At 45.7% G+C, this 25801-nt stretch overlaps 1 protein-coding gene and 1 non-coding gene across 2 annotated transcripts in view; one reads left to right on the top strand and one right to left on the bottom strand.

Moving 5' to 3' along the window:
* Positions 1-25801, top strand: part of LOXL2 (lysyl oxidase like 2) — a 112409-nt gene that overhangs the window by 24243 nt on the left and 62365 nt on the right. Inside the window, exons 2-3 of the mRNA XM_055578742.1 lie at positions 7816-8240; positions 16944-17119. Of these exons, the coding sequence (XP_055434717.1) occupies positions 7886-8240; positions 16944-17119 (531 nt within the window). The 5' untranslated portion in view covers positions 7816-7885. The remainder of the gene's footprint in view (positions 1-7815; positions 8241-16943; positions 17120-25801) is intronic.
* Positions 20094-20229, bottom strand: LOC129651935 (small nucleolar RNA SNORA2/SNORA34 family). Its single transcript, XR_008714427.1, has one exon. It is a non-coding gene; the product is annotated as a small nucleolar RNA SNORA2/SNORA34 family (small nucleolar RNA).

Here is a 25801-nt window from a genome sequence, read left to right as displayed (position 1 = left end):
GGGCCAGTGAGCCCCCAACCCATCACCAACAGGGCCGCCTCCGCGTGAGCGATTTGAGCAGGGAGGGGGACATCCGCCACCAGGGCTCCTGGTACAGCCCGGCCAACCACAACTGACCAGTCCTGATTCACCAGCGGAGGCTGCGGAGCCCCAGCACTGCTGCGGCGGGGCCGGAAGCTAAGGCCACAGAGTCAGCCTGCGGTCCCCGCTTGGGACCCTGGTCACCTGAAACGCCCCCATGGGCTCACGTGTGCCGGTCACTCTGGACCACGTGCTGTCACCTCTTGGACTCGAGGACTCCCTGGCCCCAGGGGCCCTGGGCGCTAGGAGGGGAGGGGACCCAGGGCGCAGAGTGCAGACGCTGGAGAACGAAGAGCTACTGGCCAGGCCACTTGTCTGCTCTGAGACTCAGGTTCCCATCCCTGCACCTGGGGACACCCGGTGGGGCCCGGTTCTAAACTGGGTCATCAGCCTGCCAACAACCCTGTCACTGGACTCACACTGTAGCCGGGACCACAAGCAGTGGGACCACCCTGAACAGATTCCCTTACAGGCCGCCCTCGCCCCCGGTAGCTGGGGACTCCCCCAAGAAGGGGCTGAACCCCAGTTCAAATGCAGAACGGAAAATGGCACCTGGGAGCATCTGCAGGGGGTGACAGAATGGAGCCCACCACAGAGCAGAGGGAGGGCTGTGGTGGTAGCCTTGGGGCATTTTGCTCTCCATCCTCCCAAGCTCTTCTTTGGACTTTGGCAGTTGTTTCCTCCTGTGGGTTGGATGGATACCAACGTGAAAAATGAATTTTGCAAAGCAGTAAGGGAAAGACATACAACAGAAAAGGGAATTTTAAGAAGACATGTAGAGATAATTTCCAGGAAAAAAAAAAGAAATACAAGTGGTCAATAAAACCTGAAGAAAAAAAGGTCAGGCTCACTAGTAAAAGAAATGCTGGTTAAAACAGAATACCTTTTTCCTCCCTCTTTATCAGATGAAGAAGGTTTTGAAAGCATGGTCATGGCTAGAATTTTGAGATTGTGGGGAAGCCTACATACTGCAGGTTGAGTGTACCCTAGCAGTCTTTCTGGAGGCACTTAATATTGTTTTGCAGAAGAGTTCCCTTTTTACTAGCACTTTAACCTAGCAATTTTGCTTTTAGGGATTTATCCCAAGATTGTGGGAAGTTTTAGCTACAAGGATATTGATTTCGGTGATGTGACTAGCAGTAAAATATTTACTGGGCAGATTATTCAATCTTATGGCACATCCATAATACTGAATGTAAAAGGCATTGTAAATCTTGTAAAAGTCAGCGAGGCATGTTTGCAGTAGACTGGTAAACGGGAAAAGCAGTTTACAAAGCAGTATGTAAAAAATTCTTCGAAGTTTTAAGAGGAAATATATATCTGCAGATGGAGAAGGAAATGGCAACCCACTCCAGTATTCTTGTCTGGGAAATCCCATGGACAGAGCAGCCTGGGGGCTATAGTCCATGGGGCTGCAGAGTCGGCCACAACTCAGCAACTGAGCACACACAGCACATAGATGCACAGAAAAAAGGCTGGAAGGGGTGGACACAACTGTGTTGACAATCGTTCTCTCCAGTGGGGTATTACTGCAAATTCTTTTCCACTTTTTACTTGTTTGCCTTCTCCAGATTTTTATTACCAGCTTGTATAACTTTCGCAATAAGGAAGTAAAAAAAGAAAGAAAAAATTAAAGCTATTTTTAAAAGAAAAGAGAAGCATCTGGGTCTAATTTTTCACAATCCCCCAGAGTAAGGAGTAGGAGAAGGCCCCAAAAAAGAAGCAACAAATTCAGGAGCACTTTTCAAAGAAAGATTTAGGAGTTGAACCCTGGCCATTCCCACAGATTGGAGACTCCATGAATATGGGTGGACCAGTTTATAGATAGGCAAATCCAAAGATTACAATTTCTTTAAAAAAATTGCAGACAGCACATTTTTTCCATTTCTTTTTGAGATATGAATAGACAAGCTGCAGGCCTCTGTAGCTCTTGTGTGGGGAGAAGCTCAGGGGATGGAACAAGCACTGGACTGGGGCCACGGAGCACAGAGATGAAGGTGAAGGACACAGGTCAGCCTGCTGGCCCTTGTTCAGAGCCTGCCTTGCCACTTAATCAACAGAGCAAACTGAGGCAACTTGCCAAAACTCTCTGTGCCTTGATAATAATGGTGTTCACTCCGTTAAGTGAATTAATATAGCAGAATGTTGAGAGACATGCATTTAAACATTTAATTGTACGTACAACCTCAGGCAGATGATACCACTCTAATGGCAGAAAGCTAAGAGAAACTAAAGAACCTCTTGATGAGGGTGAAAGAAGAGAGTGAAAAAGCTGGCTTAAAACTCAGTATGGAGTATCTTAGCTCGCTGACCAGGGATCAAACCAGTGCTCCCTGCAATGGAAGTGCAGAGGAATTCCCTGGACCACCAGGGAATTCCCAATGATACATACATTTTAAACCCCATGAGACATTATTATTTTACACAGTTGATCTTCATTCAAATTTACCTACACAGCCTCCCCTTGCATTTCCTTTATTCTACATCTAGGATGGTTGGTCCTGTGCTCCGAAGAACTCCCTTTAGTATTTCCATCTCGTGGATTCTCTGAAGACACAGTCTTGCCACTTCTGTGAAAACCTTTATCCTCTCCAAGTAGTACAGGATTCTAGGTTGACTTATTTTTTTTCAGCTTCGTATAATTCTTTTTTTATTTTTTTATTTTTAAACTTTACAATATTGTATTGGTTTTGCCAAATATCGAAATGAATCCACCACAGGTATACATGTGTTCCCCATCCTGAACCCTCCTCCCTCCTCCCTCCCCATACCATCCCTCTGGGTCATCCCAGTGCACCAGCCCCAAGCATCCAGTATTGCTTCGTATAATTCTTGACAATTATCTTCTCAAATATTTCTTCCAGACCTTCTTTGTCTCCTCTTTTGAAATTCCAATTATACGGATGTTAGATCTTTCTAACATGGAGAGCATAATCCTGTCCTAACTTCTAGAGTTTAGCTCTTTAAGAAGCCCTATCTGAAAGTCTGGGGCTGCTTAACAGGACTATTCCTCCTTGGCAGGCTCTGAACCCCAGTGTCTGTGCCCTTAGTCCTGGGAGGATGCCTGAAGTTTTACTTAACTCCCCAGCCTGCTGGCCACTGCCTTGTAATTGGCAAGTGGCTTAAGGGGAAAAGCAGACACAAGTGCAAGGTTCACCTCGCTGTGCTTTTCATCTCTTGGATTCTTGGCTTCTTGAGTCCTTGCTGCCTCGATAGCTCTCCAGTGACTTCAAATACATGCTTTTTGCATTTTATCTACCTTTTCCAGTTGTCCTTGGCAGGAAATTTTATCTGTTACAAGCTAGTCTGCTGTAGCCAGAAACACAGGGTACTGTGTGGAAATGACAAGAGATGTCTTCTGCCCCTGGGACTCGAGCGGCCGGTAGAGTCTGACATGACAATGTGGTAAAGCACAAGCAGGATGCTATTTTAAAGGGAATCAGAGAAGACACTGATTCTGATTAGGAACATCTGGGAAGGATGTTGAAGACCAGGAAGGATTGTAACATACACTTTTTAGAGGGAAGGGTGGGAGTGGATGGAGCACATTGATTGAGGTGGAAAAACTTAAGCCAGTCTAGGCTGGTATGATCAGATGGGCGACACGTGAAGGGCTGGAGTGAGGGCGAGGAGAGAAGCATCATTGGAATACTGAAGTCAGGAATGTTGGTATGATATGGCATCCTGTCCCATCACTTCATGGCAAATAGATGGGGAAACAGTGGAAACAGTGGCTGACTTCATTTTCTGGGGCTCCAAAATTACTGCAGATGGTGATTGCAGCCATGAAATTAAAAGATGCTTACTCCTTGGAAGGAAAGTTATGACCAACCTAGACAGCATATTAAAAAGCAGAGACATTACTTTGCCAACAAAGGTCCATCTAGTCAAGGCTATGGTTTTTCCAGTATGGATGTGAGAATTGGACTATAAAGAAAGCTGAGTGCAGAAGAATTGATGCTTTTGAACTGCGGTGTTGGAGAAGACTCTTGAGAGTCCCTTGGACTGCAAGGAGATCCAACCAGTCCATTCTGAAGGAGATCAGTCCTGGGTGTTCATTGGAAGAACTGATGTTGAAGCTGAAACTCCAATACTTTGGCCACCTGATGCAAAGAGCTGACTCAAAAAGACTCTGATGCTGGGAAAGATTGAGGGCAGGAGGAGAAGGGGACGGCAGAGGATGAGATGGTTGGATGGCATCACCGACTCAATGGACATGAGTTTGGGTAAATTCTGGGAGTTGGTGATGGACAGGGAGGCCTGGCGTGCTGCAATTCATGGGGTTGCAAAGAGTCGGACACGACTGAGCGACTGAACTGACTGACTGACTGAAAGGCATCTGTGTCCCAGGAGGAATTTGGACAGTTTTTATATGTGTTTGTGGATTTTTGATGTTTTGGTACTTGGGGTTGATAACTTCTGGCTTTGCCTGCACGAACTGAGCAACTCTGGTGAAGTCCAATAAGAAAAGTCCTCTCTCTCGAGTTCCCGATTTTCTCCCTTGCAGAATAAGAATCCTCATCCTTTCACCCAGTGCCTCAAGGTTCTAGTGAGGCATAGATGAGCTTGTGGACGGCAGTATGCTGGAATGGGAATGAAGTGTGGATGGGGTGATGGGGCGTCCTTTCAGAGCCACATACTAGCCTGTCAGCCTGTGATCTGCAAGTGGCCATTACAGGAACCCCACAACTTTCTGGTCTTGTCTGTGAGTCACAGGATGAGGACACTGGACCTCCAGTGAACCAGAGGGCCTTCCCAAGTCCTTGGTCCTGACTGTCTGCCAAGCCCTGGCATCTCCACCCTAGCACCCATGACAGGACCAGGCCATCCCAACAAACATGGAACTACTTCTCTCCAAGTTAGATCATTCCCCCTGGGCTGCTCTTGGGAAGTTATCTGGTCTTCCCTTGATAGTGATGTGCCATGAACTGAGAAATACGATTGGCCCTAACCTGGTTAATGGCTTTCCAAGTGGTGCCGTGGTAAAGAATCTACCTGCAATGCAGGAGACAAGAGATGCGGATTCGATCCCTGGGCCAAGACGGTTTCTTGGAGGAGGAAATGGCAACCTGTTCCAGTGTTCTTGTCTGGGAAATTCCATGATGGAGGAACCTGGCGGGCTACAGTCCATGGGGTCGCAGAGTCGGACACAATTGAGCATGCACATAACCTGTTCAACTGATAATGTGTGATGCTCCCCTATAGCTTTTACCTGCTGGTCCTGGTTTCCTTTGGGAACCCTATCTTCCAACTCTACTTCCTCTTCCATGAAAGAAAGTACCTGTGGTCCTTTAAAACTGTCTTCCTATCTCTCTGAATTATGGAAGGATCAAGGTATATGAGCTAAGTCTTTATTTTCTGCTCTAGGACCTCATTTTGGAATTAGAAGTAGGCTCCATCTGGGTATGGTGACCACAATCTTAAAAATACAAAAATTAAAAATATTTATTTGGCACATGCTCCTCTAAGGCTTATTATGTACCATTCAGTCAATCCTCATAACAATTTTAGGAGCTAGATACAATTATTATTCCCATTTTATAGATAAGGAACATTGATAAGCACAGAGAGGTTAAGTGTTTTTCCCCATGTCACACAGCTAGTTGGCATCAGAATGATGATTCAAGCCCAAACTGCTTGGCTCCAGAGTCTGTGCTCCCCTCAACTCTGCTGTCCTATCCTCCCTTGCCACCTGATGACAGGCCACTCATCCTTTCTTGCTCCTGTTCACCACAAAGACCTGTATGTCTGCCCTCTGTGTACAGAGCAGGCTGCACTCAGTCCCCAGCAGCCCTCAGGGATGGAAACTTAAAAAGGGACGGAATTGTTGCCTGGGCTTCCTTGGCTTCCCCAAGGGCAGGAGAGGTGCCTCAGGACTGCTCTCTGGGGCTACACTTCAGCTCAGCTAAGGACAGGCCCTGTGTTAGAACTGTTTAAGGAGTTTTGCCTCCTATCTCCTCACTCAGTGACCTCAGCCACCTTGAGATCCAGAATATAAAACATGTTGAGATCTGGGGAGTGTGTGGGCAGCACATCAGGGTGTCTGGACGCCTGGAGCCATAGGAGGGTTCAGATATGTGCAGAGGGTACAGCACCCCATGAACAAGTAGAGACGGAGACTCGATGTCTCGTAGTGTTATCTCAGCACCTGGAAGAGGCCATTTCCATTCAGGGCAGCTAACGTCCAGAGGGAGGAAGCCTGCCTTACCTGGGAGTCCCCCCGAGCCCTCTTCACAGACACTCTCACGTCTTCATTTTTCCAGCCACCCAGTCTGTGGGAGCAAATCACCTTTTCATTCCATAGACACGTCCATGAACCTATCATGTTTACTCTGGAGGACCCAAAGAAGGAGGAGATACAAGTCCTGCCCTTAAGCAGTCTGTAGGCTCTTTGGGCATATGAAGGTGTCTGGGGACGGGTGAGGAGAAGGTCTAGGTAACAAGCCCCGTTGGAAGGAAGATCCTGGGGGGCTGCGTCAGTAGGAGTGCTGCCCCCAAGAAGGTGGGCTCTGAGCTGGGCCCCGGAGAACGAGATGCACAGAGGTGAGAAGGGGGAAGAGGGCTGAAGACCCTCTGCCTCCCTTCAGCCTGCTTCCCCACCTTCACCCTCCCTGTGCCCAGGAGGCAGATCTGCAGAGACTCGCCAAGAGACAGGCTTGTCTTCAGCAGCTTGGGTTTGCCCACTGGGGAGCATCAGAAGGAGGTTAGAGGCCCGAGGACAGTGAAGTCAAGAACTTGTTCCCCTTACCCCTGTTGCTGTGATGTGGTTCTGAGACCCTTCACTGAAGCCACAGCTCCAACAGCCGCCTTCTGGGTTTAGCTACTCTTTGCACCACCCCGAAGACTGGCAGTGATAACAGCCGCCCCCCTCTGGCCAGCCTGGTTATTACATGGTCCTTTGTTCCTTTGAACTCTGTCCACATCTCTGTCTAGGGTCTTTTTTTCTCTTTTGTCAATTTTTATTGGAGTATAATTGATTTACAATGTTGTGTTAGTTTCAGGGGTACAGCAAAGTGAATCAGTTATACATAAACATACGTTCACTTTTTTTAGATTCTATTCCCATATAGATCATTACAGAGTATTGAATCGAGTTCCCTGTGCTATACAATAAGTCCTTATTAGTTATCTATTTTATATATATGTATGTGTATATGTCAATCCCAATCTCCCAATTTATTCCTGCTCTCCCTTCCCCCTTAGTAACCATTCATTTGTTTTCTACATCTGTGACTGTATTTCTGTTTTGTAAATAAGTTTATTTGTACCATTTTTTTAGATTCTACATATAAACGATATCATATAATATTTTTCTTCTCTGTCAGATTTACTTCACTCAATATGATAATCTCTAGCTCCATCCATTGCCACAAATGGCATTATTTCATTCTTTTTTATGGCTGAGTAATATTCCATCTCTCTCTCTCTCTCTCTCTCTCTCTCTCTCACCTCTTTTTTTATCCATTCCTGTAAACAGTCTTTTTGAAAACTCAACTCAAATGAAGTCTGAGTGTGCTCTGTTTCCTGCCAGAAGCTGCGCTGATAAAAAGCATTTCAGAGATCTGGGAGGGTAGAGGGCAAAGAGGTAGGACTTCCTAGACCTGTCTAGTTGAAGCACAATGGGAGGAGAGAAGAAGTTGAAATCTAGAATGAGCTTTCAATTCTAAGCGAAGGAGTATGAAATCCCTGGCCGTTTCCTAGACGTCTGTAACCCGAAACTCTCCCCTCTTCCAGGAAGCTCCTGCCCTTCGGTCCTGAGCGCCAAGTGCCCGCCCGCGTTCGCTCCCCCAGCCCGAGAACAGGGATGGAGCGGCGCGGCAGCTCCTGCCTCTGCCGCTGTCTGGCCCTGCTCGCCCTCCTGCCCACGCTAAGCCTGGCGCAGTACGAGAGCTGGCGCCAGTACCCTGAGTACTTCCAGGAGCCTGCCCCCGAGTACCACCGGCCTCAGGTGCCCTCCGACGTGGCCAAGATCCAGCTGCGCCTGGCGGGCCAGAAGCGGAAGCACAGCGAGGGCCGGGTGGAGGTGTACTACGACGGCCAGTGGGGCACCGTGTGCGATGATGACTTCACCATCCACGCCGCACACGTCGTCTGCCGGGAGCTGGGCTACGTGGAGGCCAAATCCTGGACCGCCAGTTCCTCCTACGGCAAAGGGGAAGGTAAATCGCTCTGCGCTTGGGAACTGAGTTCTGGGGTCCCCTGGAGAGAGCGGCAACAGGCTTCCAGGGGGGCTAGCCTCGTAAACGAAGCTGCAGTTACTGTCAAGTAGGAATCCCTGATAATACTCCATCTATGCTGGAAGGCGGGAATGCAGGGGTGTGCGGGAGGGGGACAGTGACCCTCCCCCCAGTCCTGCTTTGCCCACGACTTTCCTGGTTTGGGGCTTCCCTGGTGGCTCAGATGGTGAAGAATCTGCCTGACAGGCAGGAGACCCAGATTCCATTCCTGGATCAGGAAGGTCCCCTGGAGAAGGAAATGGCAACCCACTCCGGTATTCTCACCTGGGAAATTCCATGGACAGAGGAGCCTGATGGACCATAGTCCATGGGGTGGCAAACAGAGGGACACGACTGAGTGACTTTCACTTTTACTTTCCTGGTTTAAGGACAAAAAGTCTGGCAGCCTGGTCCTGAGCCAACTAGGCCGGGAAGTGACCCTAGGTAGTGACCAAGGTCCGTCTATGGTCATCTTTCAAGCCTTGTGCACTGCCTGGGGTTGCATCAGCCAGGGGGACATGGTGCCTTTCTCCTAACCATTCCCTCAAAAGAGCCTGTTGCTCTTTGTCACAAGGGCTGCCCATAGGCTAGCATCCCTGACTCTACCATCCTCCTGAAGGGATAGAGTTCAGGCTTTTAGTATTAGCATGCTGGGCTTGGCCAGGATAAGAACAGAGTTGCTTTCTGTTTTCCATTTTGTGGGGTTTTTTTCCTTAATATTTATTTATTTATTTGCCTGTGCCAGTCTTGGTTGCAGCATGAAGGATCTTTAGATGGTGGCATTCGAACTCTTAGTTGTAGCTTGTGGGATCTAGTTCCCTGACCAGTGACTGAACTCAGTCCCCCTGCACTGAGAGCCAGAAGTCTTACTTAGCCACTGGACCACCAGGGAAGTGTCTTTTTCACTTTGATTGGCTTCTTCTTTCCACTCATGATAAGCTCAGTCAATACACTGAAAAAAATTGGGGGGAGATCATTTTGAGGGAGGGCAGGTGGTGGAGCCCAGAACCTGGGGCTCTGTCCTGTACTGACCTAATTAACTGTATGCTTTACAGGAAGATGCTTATTCTCTTGGATAACTAGGAAGTTAGGCTCTCTAAGAACATTTGACACTGTCATAGTCTGTGGTTGTAAGTGGGGAAGTAGATAAGGACCAAGGGCATTATTTAAAAATAAAATCTTGGGATTTCCCTGGTGGTCCAGTGGTTAAGAATCCACCATGCAATGCAAGGGATGCAGGTTCGATCCCTAGTTGGGGAACTAAGATCCTACATGCCACCAAGCAACTAAGCCGATGCCCTATACCTACTGAGCCCACACATCACAATGAAAGATCTCACACAGTGCAATGAAGATTCTGAGTGCCTCAACTAAGACCCAATGCAACCAAGTAAATAATAAATATTAAAGATAAAATCAAATCTCCAGGGACTTCCCTGGTGATGCAGTGGTTAGGACTTCATGCTCCCAATGCAGGGGGCATGGGTTCCATCTCTGGTCAGGGAACTAATATCCTGCATGCTACATGGTGCAGCCAAAAAATAAATAAAAACTCCAGCTAGAGGACCCCTCCTAGCTGGAGGTTAGTAAAGTAAAAGCACCTTGTCCACTTGGCTGAGCAGCTGCCCAGGTGTTAGCGTGGCTGCTGGACTCAAGCAGAGGTCCCCAAACTCTTGTTGGATAAATTGATTAAAAGTGAAAGTTGATCAATCTTATGTGACTCTTTGTGACCCTGTGGACCGTGGCCCACCAGGCTCCTCTGTCCATGGAATTCTCCAGGCAAGTATACTGGAATGGGTTGCCATTTCCTACTCCAGGGGATCTTCCAGACCCAGGGATCGAACCTGGGTCTCCTGCTTTGCAGGAAGATTCTTTATCTTCTGAGCCACCAGCCATGCTAATGGCATTAGAATCTTCCAGGGAGCTAACCCCTCATATTCTGGGTTAAGGTCTAGATGGAGTCTTGGACTCTGTAACTTTTGAATGTGCTTGTACATGTAGCCAGGTTTGGGAGTCCCTGAAATTGATCACTGTTCTAGTCCCTCCTAACCCTGGCTCTCAGTTATTCTAGAAATTCTAGGAGAGAGGAAATCTCATCTCATACATGTCTCACTTCTGTGTCATTAAATATGTCCTTTTGGGATAACTGGATCAAGAGACTGCAGTTAGTGTAAACTGTTCTCTGAAGCTGACTCTGCATTCCTTACCGTGACTCAAGTAAAAGCAGCAAAGATATATTCACACCTTTTTGTTGTTGCTGTTTAGTTGCTAAGTCATGTCTGACTCTTTTTCAACCCGATGGACTGTCATGCTAGGCTTTTAAAACCCATTTCCTGTCTTCTTTACAAAAACTCTGGATAACTTCTCTATCCTTTCACATCTCTCTTTTTTTTTTCTGCTTGCTGAGTGATCTAGAGGTAACATCAGATTTATGTTTTCTATTCCAGGCTGTCTAAGCCTTATTATTTTATAACACATATTTTTCAATGACTTTGGGGTTTTTCTAGTGACATCTTTATTTTCTTTCTACCTAAACTTAAAATTTACCTGTCATCAGGTAAGATGGGCATGATTTTTTTCCCCATCCCCCACTCACCTGCTCAGGAGCAGGTATGAGATAGCTAGAGAAGTGAGTTAGCGTGGCTCAGACTTTGCCATCCAAGAATGATGAATGGAGAAAAGTTCACAGGAGTAGAGGGAATTTTCAAGGGAATGATTAAAATCAAGGCCTATGGAGTCCAAGTTGGGTAGGTAACAAGGTACTCCAGGAAGCCACTGAAGGACTGGCGAAAGCTGGTACGATCAACAGATTGTGAGCTGAGACTGCAGTAGTAGAAGGAGTGTGCTAGAAAGGTGGGCTCATGGACGCAGATACACACTAGAGGCGTTGAAATGGAGATTGGGGAAGGGTTGAGATGGTTTGTAATTCAAGGTCTAAGCTATGACCATGGGATACTAGCTGATGTAGGATGAGAGTCATTGGAGAGAGGAGGTGCAAACTAAGAGCACTGAAGGGTCCTCTCTGGGGATATTGAGACCATCAAGATTTAGGAAGAATAGGTATCAAAGAGAGGAAGGGAGAAAGAGACACTAAAAAAAATTTTAACTGTCCTGTCTCTAAGACTTTAAGCATTACCCTGTCTATGAAAGTGGTAGTTGGTTTATCCCAAGAGACCCTTTAGATGTAAAATATATTTGAATCTCATCAGCATCAGTTTAGGATTTTTAACATTGGGTGCATGGTGAACATTCAGTCAGTATTAATTAATCATGATTCAGTTTGATTTGGAAGTCAGCTTCGCTCACCACTATACCACCAATGCTGATTCAGTTTGATTTTGAAAAATATTAAAAACAGTTGGCAAGGGACTTCCATGGAAGTCCAGTGGTTGGAACTTGGTGCTTCCAATGCAGGGGGTACAGATTTGATCTCTAGTTGGGGAACTAAGATCCCGCATGCTGTGCAATGTGGCCAAAACGAAACAAAAAATAGTTGGCAAGCAGTACTTGGCATAGTGACCCGTGCCCTGGGATGTGCTCTGATGGCGTTTAGACAGCTCTTTGGATGAATCAGAAACACTATAGGTGAACTTCTCAAGTTCAGGCTGTAGTAATGAAGCCAGGGAGAGCACCAGGGATATTCTAGGTTTCCAGCCCAGCCTGTCAATAGATCTTTTCTCCCAAAGCATCTCTGAGCTTAGAGACCTCATGGGCCTTTAGAGAGTTCTGGAGGGGACAGCTGCCCCATTTCTCACTCTCTGGATGGAATCACAGCCTCCTGAACCTCAGATGTTTGCTCTCCTTTGCGTGTCTTCAGATCTGAGGTTTAATGTAATCCCCCCTCACTGCGTCATTCTTCAGATCACAGTGATGAAGCCAGCAGATGACTGCAATGGGGCCCCAAAGCTCCTAACTTGAAGCATCTCCATTGCCCCGACAGCCAGGGGAATGCTGGACTTCAAATGGAATTATATTTATGATCTTTTCTCTGTAAATGATCTGTTAACGTGTTGGTACATCTCTTGTCCTTTCATCAGGAGAAGCATCTTCTTAGGGTAAATGAGTGGAAGGAGTAATATGAAGTTTTGCTTCTGATTATCTGGCATTTAAAAAAAATAATTAATTAATTAGACTGCATTGGGTCTTAGTTGCAACACACAGAATCTTCGTTGGATCATGAGAGGTCTTCTGTTGCGGCACACAGACTCTTTAGTTTTGGTATGTGGGCTCATTAGGTGTGACCCATGGGCTCAGTTGCCCTGTAGTGTGTGAGATCTTAGCTCTCCTATCAGGGATTGAACCCACATCCCCTGCATTGCAGGCAGATTCCTAACCCCTGGAGCACCAGGGAAGTCCCCGACTGGCATTTTACGTCCAAAGTTTGGCCCCCATCTGTGTTCCTATGGCACTTTCCTAGCAGTTCTCAGATGGCGTGTACTGAACTGTTCCCAAACCACCGTGCATTCCAGCAGCAAACTGGAAGTTGGTTGCTTTGGAATCAGAACAATTTAGTTGTTAGGCATTGAACACACAGCGGGGGAAAAAAAGGTCATGAAATTAGGCCAAATTAGTTTACCTGGCATGGTGATGTCATCTTGGGCCACATAGAAATGAACATTCCCACTATCTAAGAAGGTAACTGGTGGGATTGTGTAGAAGGTAGACTTACTGGGGATGAGTTGAAGCTTCTTAAGAAAGCAGCTCTTTGGGGTAATAGTTAACATTAATGCTCCAGGGTGCTAATTTCAAATGAAAGTGAAAGTCACTCAGTTGCGTCGACTCTTTGCATCCCCATGGACTGTAGTCCGCCAGGCTCGTCTGTCCATGGGATTCTCCAGGCAAGAATACTGGAGTGGGTTGCCATTTTCTTCTCCAGGAGATCTTCTGGACCCAGGAATCGAACCTGGGTCTCCTGCATTGCAGGCAGATTCTTTACCTTCTGAGCCAACAGGGTGCTAATTTTAAATGCTCCTCATCAAAACATAAAACATGCCCTGGGGCATCTGCTTTGCAGTTCCTATTGGTACTTTTAGCTAAATGTTGTCCTATTTCCCATCCCCTTAGTCAGGGTGGTTTCTCTCTCTGCAGATGGAATAAGGGCTCTGTTTCTTTTCACCATCTCTGTCCATTCAGCAGCTTTTCTGAAGACTGTTCCATAGAAGAGGCCCCGCTTCAAACGTGGAGGGTCTTTTCCGTTGCTAGTACTTAGCAAGACAAACATTGGTTTGTTGTTGAAACAGCAATCGATTAGGGAGCATGTGTTTCAGTGGAGCTTGATGGCTTGGAAACGAAGCCAAATTGAGAAACCAGTTGGAAAACCTCAGCCCAGATGTTTTCAATAAGCCTTTTGTTTCCCTTCAATGCATCTGAGGTTCTCTCGTTTGAGCCCTGAGCTGCCGTCTGTCATAGCAAACGCATTTCATCTGGGGCCTCGAAGTCCACAGGCTGACCTGAGGTTCCCTCTGACCTTGAAGAACCTCAGATTTTCCTTGGTTTTCTCATCTTTACAATGGGAGTGTTTTTATCTGCATTTTCATTGCAGCATGGAAGCAGCAAATTCCTTTTTTTCTGACTTACTGGGAGGAGGAAGGAGGAAGGGAAGGTGAACACATACTAGGCACATTCATAATCCAGTTGAATCTCCATGGCGACCTGTCTGTTTTGTATCATTGTTTTCACTTGAGGAATGGGCTTGATGAAGTAGTTGACCTAGTCACATGGTAACCATGCCAGAGGCAGAGAGAATTTGTTTTTTGTTTTGTTTTTGTGGCTGTACCACATGGCATGTGGGGTGTTTATTTCCTGACCAGGGATGGAACCCATGCCCTCTTCACTGGAAGTGCAGTCAGCCTTTGGACTACCAGGGAAGTCCTGATGCAGAGAGAATTTGAACCTAGGTTTTCTGACTCCACTCTACTGTAGAGTCCTCTGGAGTCATGAGAAAAATGAGAGCTTTGACTGTTTTCTTTCATTGTGTAGTGATGCTTATAAAAATCACTACTTGAAACCACTCTAGCACTTAAAATTTTTTAAACATTTTGATGGTGGTAAAGTACATATAACATAAAATGTGCCATCTTAACCATTTTTCAGGGTGCAGTTCAGTACTGTTAAGTACATTCACAGTGTTGTGGACCCACTTTTCATCTTGCAGAATTAAAACTCTATACCCATTAAATAAGCACTCCTCAACCCCCTAACCCAGCCCGTGGGTAAACTCCATTCTACGCTCTGTCTCTGTGATTTTGACTACTCTCAGTACCTTATACATATGGAATCATACAGTATTTGCCTTTTCCCAACTGATTTATTTCACCTAATATAAGGAATTCAAGGTTCACCCATGTTGTCGCGAGTGACAGAATGCCTTTCCTTTTGAAGGCCGAGTAATATTCTGGTGTACGTGTAGACTACAGTTTGTCAGTGGACACTTAGGTTGCTTCTACATTTGGGCTATTGTGAAAAGTGCTGTGATGTACATGGGTGTGCAGATATCTCTTTGCCACCTTGCTTTCAATTCTTTTGAATATATATATTCCCAGAAGTGGGCATTGCTAGCTATATGGTAATTCTATTTTTAATTCGGGGAACCACCCTGTGTTCCTATAGGGGCTTCATCATTCTGATAGGGATAAAGTAAGATAATCAAATAGTTTAAAAATCCCACTAAGAGTTCATAGATAGAGAGGGAACTTTGGAAGACCCCTGTAAGTGAATGATCACTCAAGAAAGCAGATTTGCTTAGCAACAAAACCGTGCAATAGAAGCGCGAGCCAGCCCACAAGACAATAAAACAGTGGCAGAAAAATAACACCTGCATCCTGCCATTGGGGTCAATAAGTTAATGATCCCTAGGTCATGCTCCTCTGTGCACACTAAAAACAAAAATATAGGAGAAAGAAGACATTCCGAAGTAGAATACCCTCATTATACTGAAACCTTACATGGCTTACCATATTTAGCTTATGCTACTAGCTTTTAGCTAATTAACATAGTACCATGACAGATTGGGCCGGTTGGGCCACAATGAGACAAAAATCTCCCCCACTTGATGTGGAAGAGGAGCTGATGATAGAAGCCTGACATCTACTCAAGAATGAGGAAGAAGGTGGTCTTCTCCCCTCCCCGTTTTTCCTTTGACTATAAAAATGTAGCCTATCCAGCTCTTGGGGCATTGCTCCCTTGCCTGACTGCTTGTGTCCCTCACAAGCATCTGATATTAGCTTTTTTGTTTTTTTTGAAGGGGGCAGGCACACACAGTCCAGCATGCTGGATCTTAGTTCCCCACCCAGGGATCAAGCCTGTGCCCCCTGCAGTGGGAGGTGGAGTCTTAACCACTGGATCACCAAAGAAGTTCCAGCATCCTGTATTTTTAAATCTATCTCTTACCTATCACTTTGCCTCTCGCTGAATTCTTTCTGCACCAACATGTAAAGAACGTGAGCTCCTCTGTTTCAATGTTACATTTCTGCCAACAGTTCACAAGGGTTCCAATTTCTCCACATCCTTGCCAACACTTGTTATTTTCTGTTTTAGTTTTTGTTTTGGTAGTAGCCGTCCTAGTGGGTGTGAGGTTGTGTCTCATTGTAGTTAACCCTCTAGCATTTTGTACTTGGAATTCCCTACTTGCTATAAGTCAGGTAAATATGCACAGGAGGTGAGCAGAGACCCACCAGGGATTCCCAGACAGATTGCTTGGCTACAAACCGGCCCTGCCTTCACCTGACTTCTGAAGCATGAGGAGGAGGCTCTGTGGGTTAGTCTTGCTGGACCATCTCTGAATCAGTGGATGGGAAACATCAGGAAGTAGGAAGAGACCTGAAAGCACCAGGATTTGGGGTTCAGGGAGATGACCTCACATTGTGAGTTGCCTTCTCTGAGCATAACTAATACCATCACCGTCATCATCATCATCATCATCACCGTTTTAAAAAATATTTATTTGGGGCTGCTCTGGGCCTTCCTTGGTGCCCATGGGCTTTCTCTAGTTGTGGAGAGTAGGGGCTACTCTCTAGCTGTGGTTTGCCAGCTCAGTAGTTGTGGCGCACCGGCTTAGTTGCCCCATGGCCTGTGGGATCTTCCCAGACCAGGAATTGAACCGGTGTCCCTTCATTGGCAGACAGATTCTCAACTACTGGACCACCAGGGAAATTCATCATTACCATTTTTTTTTAGTAACTCTGGACTAACAATAAATGAGGCATGTGTCATGTACTATCTCTAATCTGCACATGGCCCTGCCATTTAAATGTCATTATTATCCCCACTTTACCAGTGAGAAAAGGAAGCTTTGACCAGGGTTATAGAGCTGAGTGGCTGAGCCAGAATTAGTATCAAACAGCTTAGGGTCCAAAATCCCTGTTCTTTCCATTATACCACGTTACTTCGGGTTTAAATCTGATTTCTACTCTGATCATTTTCAATCCACCACATCCCTATATCACATCCCTCTGCCAGGGGAATCCAGGAGGGTCTTGAACTGTATGAAGTATTTCAACACACTGAAAACCAATAGATGACTCCACACAGCTGCCAAAATTAGGGAAAATTCCTGTTTTTGTGTACATCATTGGTGTCCAAATGCGCCCAAAGACTCAGACCTACTCTGATGTGGATCTTGGCTTCTCTCTTCTCCACTTCCTTCAGGGCCCATCTGGTTGGACAATGTCTACTGCACCGGCAGCGAGGCGACCCTTGCAGCCTGCTCCTCCAATGGCTGGGGTGTGACCGACTGTAAGCACACGGAAGATGTGGGTGTGGTGTGCAGTGAGAAAAGAATTCCTGGGTTCAGGTTTGACAATTCGCTGATCAACAACATAGAGGCAAGTCACGTGCTTTATTTTTTCTTCAACTGAAGCATAGTTGACTTACTGTGATGTGTTAGTTTCTGCTGTATGGCAAAGTCATTGGTTTATATATATATATATACAACACACACACACATATATATTCTTTTTCATACTCTTTTCCATTATAGTTTGTCACAGGATGTTGAATATAATTCCCTGTCTATGTAACAGAATCTTAAATTTTTATTTATTTTTTAAATTAAATTAAAAGCAATTTAATTTAAATTGCTTCACAATTTTGTGTTGATTTCTGCCGTACAACAATGTGAATCAGTTACAGTTAAGTACATATATTCCTTCCCTCTGAGCCTCCCTCCCCTCCCCCCATCACAGAGTGCCAAGCTGGGCTCCATGTTACACAGCGTGGCCTTGTTGTTTATCCATTCCAAGTGTAACAGTTTGCATTTGCTAATCCCAGCCTCCCATTCCATCCCTCCCCCACCCTTGCCTCCCTTGGCAACCACAAATCTGTGAGTCTGTTTCTCTGTTTCAGAGATAGATTCATCTTTGCATCATATTTTACATTCCACATATAGGTGATATCGTATGGTGTTTCTCTTTCTGATAACTTCATGTGCTCTTGATGACTCTTTCATGTGAATGTTTCCCTTCTTTCATTTAACTCACTTTTCACCTATGATTCTAAGAAGTGTGTGTGATCACTTGGAGGGGAGGGACCTAAACTCATCATTTGGTGCCAGGGCAGTTGAGGAAGCATTTCTGAAGAAGGGGATGCCATCAGAAGCAGAGAACAGCTTATACAAAGACACAGAGGCATAGAGTTCTCTGTGAACTGGGCATAAGCAGGTCAATACCACTCAAGACTGTAGATCCTGAATCTGGAAATAGTGTGAAATGAGGGTAGAAAGGAGGCCATGAGAAGACTCTACTATGTTCAGGAGCTTGCCCTTTGGGCTAGGAAAATGTATCAGCTAGCAACTGCAGTGTAACAAATTACCTTCTTGCCCCTTATATTTTGCAGCTTCAGACAACAAACATGGATTATCTCGAGTAGTTTCTAAGGGTCAGGAAGCCAGAAGTGGTCAGCCAGTTGATTTTTCTCAGAACATCTCGTGAGTTTGCAGTCATGTTGTCAACTAGGACTGGGGACTCTTCTCCCACGTTGACTCCTGTGGTTGTTGGCAGGCCTTAGCTTCCTTCTGGCTGTCAGCTGGAGCCCTCTGGTCCTCTCCATACAATCGCCCTATAGGCTCCTTGAACATCCTTAAGATATGGTGGTTGTCTTTCTTTAGAGTGAATGACTCAAAAGAGAAAGAGAGAGAGGGAACAAAACATGGAAGCCATGTCTTTCATAACGTCCTCTCAGAAGTGATGGTGCATCATTTCTGCTGTATTTTGTTGGTCATTCACATCAACAGTACGCCTTGTGGGTGGAGATTACCCAAAGATATGACTCCAGAAAGTAGTGGTCATTGGGGGTCATATTGGAGGCTGGCTGTCACAGGACAGTTGTCCCCTAACTAGCTGGGGATCAGAATCACTTTTAAAATGCATCAGACCTCCTGAGTGAGGGTCTTCCACTAAGAGAACAGCTTATTTTTTTTAACTCTCTCAGAGGATTCTGATGCTGCCAGCCCAAGTCAACATTTGGGAATGGCAAAAGGGCTTGTGACCCTTCTTCTATATTTATGGCTAAATTTCAGATTTATCTTTTTTACAAGTGCTCCAGCCAAAGAATAGAATGAACAAACATTTAATGCTCTCCTCTATGTGGGGCTTAGGGCAGGAGGAAGAGGCAGCCAAGACTCCTTCCTCAAGGAACATGCTGGATGTCACCCCCAAGGCACTACGGGATCGTCCATGAATCCAGGACAAGGAGCCTTTTCTGTGCTGTAGTTTCCAGCTGGACTCAGACTAATGCAGAAGAGAGTTGATTCTTGAAATTGCCCTATTTGGGCTTCAGAGGAAGTTCTTCCCAGACTGTGGTCTTTACATTTTCCTCCCATGACTCACTCTGCCCCACTCTTTCTCATATGCTCTGAGAGTGCACTGAGATGCTGGGAACTGGTCCAAACCTGCATGACAGTGTGGAAAAGGATTTCCAGCCTTCTCTCAGCCGGCAGCTTTGAGACCACTTCTGGTTGACAGTCTTCAAATGCTGATGTTTTATTTGGAATAACCAGAAGAGATGGTTACAGAGCTGATGTTGTGTATCTAGTGTTTTGGTTCCTGATAATCTTGCTTTATCATGAAGGTTATAATTTGGAAGGTGGGCTTATCCAATCCAGTTTCATACTTTTCATACTTTTCATACTCTTTATATAACTTCATATGAAGTAATTAGCCACCCCCTCATATAATGCATCTCATCTTTCCAATGAGATTGGAAGCTCCCAAAGACAGGGGTTCCATCTAGTTTACCATTGTATCCAATAAAAATAATGCTATGTACCTAGAATTTTCTTCTCAGGAATTAAAACCAACATTATCCACTTAAGTGAAGAATTCGTCATTGTTGTTTAGTCACTGAGTTGTGTCTGACTCTTTTGCGACCCCATGGACTGTAGACCATGAGGCTCCTCTGTCCATGGGATTTCCCAGGCATGGATACTGGAGTGAGTTCCATTTCCTTCTCCAGGGGATTGAAACTGTCTCCTACTTGACAGGCAGATTCTTCACCACTGAGCCACCTGGGAAGGCAGGTGAAGAAGATCCTAGGATAAAATATCAAGCTAAATAGCAATGAGAAATGCACAGAAGCAAATCATTCCTTCATAGTATTGCCTTGCCTAATAGGACTATGAATTTATGTGTGACATTTTTTTGAGGGGGGGTCCACAGCATTTTTTGTTTTTTTTTGGTAGTAATTGGATTTAGCAATATTATAATTCTAATGATCAAGTTAAATCAGGGATCTCCGAATTTTGGAATCCCAATATTAATCAACTACAAATAAGTATTAGCCCATATCTATCATCAATGACTGAAATGTTTCTTTCTAATGAGTTGACCATTCCATTACAAAAGTTCTGAAGTGGCCAACAGATCATAGATAGAGATTTCTTCAGGCTTCTGCTTGAAACAATCACTTCAGCAAACTGCTGGCCTTGATTCAAGGTCAAATGTGTGACATCTTTAATGGGCTTTTGTTCATCCTACAACCTTGGGATAATCCACTTGGATTGTCAAGTGAAGATCTAGACTTCCAGGCATGAGAAAGTCACTGCTAGCATGAATCAAAAGTGGATAGGCCAAAATGCCAGTGGGTTTTGGACTGGAAAAATGAGAACACCCATCTGCCACTAGGGAAAAATCAAAAAAGTTCTGAAAAAGAACTCTGTGAAGGGCACTTCAACAGAAAAGTGTTTATGAAATTACCTCTAGGGTCCAATTCTAATGCTTAGCCTTTAAAGGGGAAATAAAGGATTTCCCTGGTGGTCCAGTGGCTAATACTGTATGCTCCCAATGCAGGAGGCCTGGGTTCAATCCTTGGTCAGGGAACTACATCCCATATGTCACAACTGAGAGTTCACGTGCCACAACTAAGGATCCTGCATGCTGCGATGAAGATCAAAGATAGACTCAGCCAAATAAATAAATATTTTTTAAAATAAAGGGGAAATAAGATGGGTCACAGAGAAATTAAAACCTTCGTTGTCTGGAAAAGGCAGAGAAATGACCAGGGGAAACATATTTTAGAGAGAACTTTCTTGTTGTGGAAGGGCTGAGAGTCCATGATAGGAAATCTTAGCACATGTCTCTATTCTGGACGTTTATTTGTTGGGGGTCTGTTGTGTACACATCACGGTCTGGGGTAAGTAAACGTGACCCTTGTTCTCAAGCCCTTATAACGCTAGAAGACAAGATGCATGCCTTGGGGAAAGTTGGAAGATCATTCCAGGGCAAGTAGCCTGGAATGATCTTCCAGGTAATCCAAGTGAGTTTACAGTAACCCAGAGAGGCTTAGCTGGGAGGAATCTGGTTTCAAGGGCTAGATGACTTCCACAGCCTCTAAACTTGGCATTTTCCTAGAAGACCTCCCTCTTGCTGTCATACGAATCAGATTGGTTACCAGGGACCAGACTAGGAGCTTTCCTGTCTAGCCAGGAATGCTGTGAAAATTTTCAGTTGATGAGCAGTCCCCTGTAACCTCTTCCCTTTGGTATCTGCTTAAAGTAGATCATGAATGGGCCTAGATTTCAGGGTGTCTGACCAGAACCTCGGAGAGCTGCCAGAAGATTTTTCTATCCAGGACTTCGTGGCTAAGCTTATGCTTATGGGCAGGGTTGGCCTGATGGGTAGGGAGCCACCCAGACTACCTACAAGGGATATTTGTGGGATGTGACAAGTTTCTCCGAAATACCTCATATAATAGCTGTGTCAGTAGCTGAAGTCATGGAATCATTCCTCTTGGCTAGAGAAATGTCCCCTGTTAGATGTGTGTGGACCAGGGAAGTTCTGTTGTTGCTGTTCAGCTGCTAAGTTGTTTCTGACTGTTTGTGATCCTATGGACTACAGCATGTCAGGCCTCCCTGACCTTCACTGTCTCCCAGAGCTTGCCTAACTAAGTTCATGTCTATTGAGTCGGTGATGCTGTCTAACCATCTCATCCTCTGCTGCCCTCTTCTCCTTTTGCCTTCAATCTTTCCTGGCATCAAGGTCTTTTCCACTGAGTCGGCTCTTCACGTCATGTGGCCAAAGTATTGGAGCTTCAGCTTCAGCGTCAGTCCTTCTAATGAATATTCAGGATTGATTTCCTTTAGGATTGACTGGCTTGATCTCCTTGCTGACCAAGGGACTCTCAAGAGTATTCTCCAATGCAGCAATTCGAAAGCATCAGTTCTTTGGCACTCAGCCTTCTTTATGGTCCAACTCTTACATCCATACATGACTACTGGAAAAATCATAGCTTTGACTAGATGAACCTTTGTCAGCAAAGTGATGTCTCTGCTTTTTAATACACTGTCTAGGTGTGTCATAGCTTTTCTTCCAAGGCGCAAGTGTCTTTTAATTTCATGGCTGCAATCACCATCTGCAGTGATTTTGCAGCCCAAGAAAATGAACTTTGTCACTGTTTCCACTTTTTACCCTCCTATTTGCCATGAAGTGATGGGACAAGATGCCATAATCTTAGCTTTTTGAATGTTGAGTTTTAAGCCAGCTTTTCACTCTCCTCTATCACCCTCATCAAGAGACTCTTTAGTTCCTATTTGCTTTCTGCTATTAGAGTGGTATCATCTGTTTATCTGCGGTTGTTCAAATTTCTCCCAGCAATCTTGATTCCAGCTTGTGAGTCATCCAGTCAGACATTTTACATGATGTACTCTGCACATAAGTTAAATAAGCAGGGTGGATTGAGAGCATAGAGTCTTAGACGCTGAACCATCAGGGAAGTCTTGGAATGTGTTCGGGATGAATATAAGGTTCTATGTCAAGGTTCATGATGAAAAAATGGAAAAAACAGCTACAGAGCAAAAGCCAGGAAAAGAGACTGAAAGTTTTGATTGTATTTAAAAGATCCCTGAAAGTGATTGGTTGCCTAAAAGCTCAGTATAAGCCAATGGTATGGCTGCTAGAAAAGTGTGTGTAAACTGATACACTTGGTTGAGGGGAAGGGGGCATTTTTCCTAAACTCTTCGCTTTTTGGACCAAGAAGGGAGTGAATTTCCAGGGCCATCTCTTAACTAGGTCATCCAGAGTAAGGACCAGCCAGGTGGAGACAGGTCTGGAAACCACATCACATGAGGAAATGAAGATATTGTGTCAAGAAAAGAGATAAGATGGAAGAGATATTGGTTCTCTTCAAATATTGAAGTGCTACCGTGAAGAAGAGCATTTGTAATTGGGTTTAACTCCCAAAACTAAGATGAATGGGGAGGGATTGGGGTGTAGATTTCAGCTGAATATGAAAACTCTTTAAGGCTGAGTGATGGGGCTACACATTTCAACGCTGTCCGAGGACTCTGAAGCACAGGAGACAGGCTGCCCTGTGAGTGATGAGCTCCTTGTCCCCAGAGTAGTTTAAGCAGGAACTGGATGAGCTCCTGCAAGGAATATGGTAGCCAAATCCCTACATGGGAAGGACACAGGATGAGATGATTACCAAATTCTAAGACCCCATGTTTATCTGCATCTCTGAAAGTGCACCCAGCCAGCCTGCACAGGGGGTGCACACTAGCTGACTACTGGCAGTAACCACCACTGTGTGTCAAACTCCCCCCACGGCTCAGTGGCAAAGAACCTGCTTGCCATGCAGGAAAGCCGGGAGATGTGGGTTCGATCCCTGGGTCAGGAAGATCTCCTGGAGGAGGAAATGGCAACCTACTCCAGTATTCTTGCCTGGGAAATCCAATGGACAGAGGGGCCTGGGGGCTATAGTCCATAAGGTTGCAAAGAGTTGGACTCAACTGAGCACACACACACACACACACACACACACGACCATTGTGTGAATTGGGGTCATGCCTATTACACACACACACACACACACATGCAAAGAAGGGATGTCTGCTAGTATGTGTTCTCATGGTCTCTCTCGACCTCTGGCACATCATGACTTTGGCCTTGAAAGCAGACACTTTCCACCCTCACTGTTCTACATCACAGTGAAAATTAAAGCCCCACCTCCCCTCGATGTCCCCCAGGTGGGGCTCATAAATTCAAAAGTGGCCAAGAGTGAAGAGTCAAGTTAATGACTTCTCTGTGTCTTGTGACCCCAGGCACAAATGATCAGTCTATTGAAGATCACAGAGAAACTCCCATCTCTTCTCACCCTTATTTTGAATGGGTGACCAGGTTCTAGCATATTCACCCTCGTAGACACCTGGAGGTTGAAGACAGATCACAGACCATTAGAGATGACCCTCACAGGCTTGTGCCTTCTCCAGAGCACATTGAAATTTCCCCAAGCAGCGAGTGGAAGAAAACGGCATCCGTCTAGACCAAGTTCATCCCACTCTGGGATGCCAGAGGTGTGAGTCACTATGCCCTGGGGCCTGGAGGATGGAATTTCACTCTATGAGCTAACTGTGCTTCCGTGGAGTCCTACATCTGCCTGGGGCATCCTCAGGGGCCCCCGACACTTCATAAATTCCCTTCTAGAGGAGGGAAAAAGTGCTTCTTCAGAGGGATGACCCCTCCCAGGGAGAGTTTAGCCAGAGCACAGAGCAAGTCCACTCCCTTCTTTAAGATGAGTTGGTTGATTTCGATCCCTTCCAGCTATGACAGTCTGTAATCTGGAGTGGCAGTGGTTTCTCCTTCAGAATGGCACGGCATGCACTCATCATTTACAAGGGGGTTTAAACAATCTGTAGGGGGGAAAACCAGATGATTTCTGGAAAAGTGCATGCAGACTGTAAAATGTTATAAGAGATTTGCCTTACTGCTGATTCACCAGCCTGGGTTCATTTATTCCAGAAAATTGACCGAGCAGGATCTCCATCCTCCCCTTTTCTATGGTCTAAAGTTTTAGACCCTAGAGTGGGAGGCAGGACCCCTGAGTTCTGGCCCCTTTGGAGCCTGAGACTTGCAACTGTATGTCCAGAGGGACTGACCCTTCTTGGGTCCCTGGACACCTCACTGTAAAACAGCATTTTATACAGGGGGGAGAAAAATTAGTCTCAGGCCAATTCTCAAAACCTTCTTCAAAAGAGGAAAGCAGGAGCAAATAATAAATGTTCAATACTGTTGGTTTAAAGTGCATAGATCTTTTATAAACCTATAAAACAGAGCTCCAAGCAAACCTCCCAGGAGTTCAGAGGCTCTTAAATCGAGAGGCTTTGTTTCCTGTCTGTGGCTGTGGACAAGTTGGAAAAAGCATTAGATAAGGCGAGATTACAAATCCAGATGCCCTTGTGAGCAGCCATCCCTGCTGTGGCCCGTCTGCACATTGCTAAGTCATGTGCTCATAGAGAGGCTCGTGGCTGGGGCCGGGTGCTGTTAGGTCAGGGAACATAACGGGTCTTTTCCTTTTCTTCGGCCTCCCCACCTCACTTTCTTCTCTACTCATTTTTTTAAACTTATTTTTATTTTTGGCTGCTCTGGGTCTTCGTTGCTTTATGTGGGCTTTCTCTAGTTGTGGTACAGGGGGCTTCCCATTGTGGTGGCTTCTCCTGTTGCAGAGCACAAGCTCTAGGGTGCACGGGCTTCAGTAGTTACGGCGCATGAGTTTGGTTGCCCTGTGACATGTGGGATCGTCCCAAACCAGGGATCAAACCCATGTCTCCTGCATTGGCAGACAAATTCCCAACCCCTGGACCATCAGGGAAGCCCTCTACCATTTTTGAAAGGCTCTTTTGCCAAAGCAGTTAGGTTCCCAGAACTGATTAGAAATCCTCCAGCTGTGAGGTTTAAGGGTGGCCTATGGGCTTTCCTGGTGGCTTAGACGGTAAAGAATCTGACTCCAATGCTAGAGATCTGGGTTCGATTCCTGGGTCAGGAAGATCCCCTGGAGAAGGGAATGGCTACTTATTCCAGTATTCTTGCCTGGAAAATTCCATGGACAGAGAAGCCTGCTACTGCTAAGTCACTTCAGTCGTGTCCAACTCTGTGCTACCCCATAGATGACAGCCCACCAGGCTCCCCTGTCCGTGGGATTCTCCAGGCAAGAACACTGGAGTGGGTTGCCATTTCCTTCTCCTGTGCCTGGTGGGCTACAGTTCACGGGGTTGCAGAGCCAGACACAACATAGCGACT

This window comes from Bubalus kerabau, chromosome 4, assembly GCF_029407905.1.
Source record: "Bubalus kerabau isolate K-KA32 ecotype Philippines breed swamp buffalo chromosome 4, PCC_UOA_SB_1v2, whole genome shotgun sequence".
NCBI classification, from domain to species: domain Eukaryota; kingdom Metazoa; phylum Chordata; class Mammalia; order Artiodactyla; family Bovidae; genus Bubalus; species Bubalus kerabau.
The sequence above is the reverse complement of the archived record's forward strand: the minus strand, read 5'-3'. Positions and strand labels throughout refer to the sequence as shown.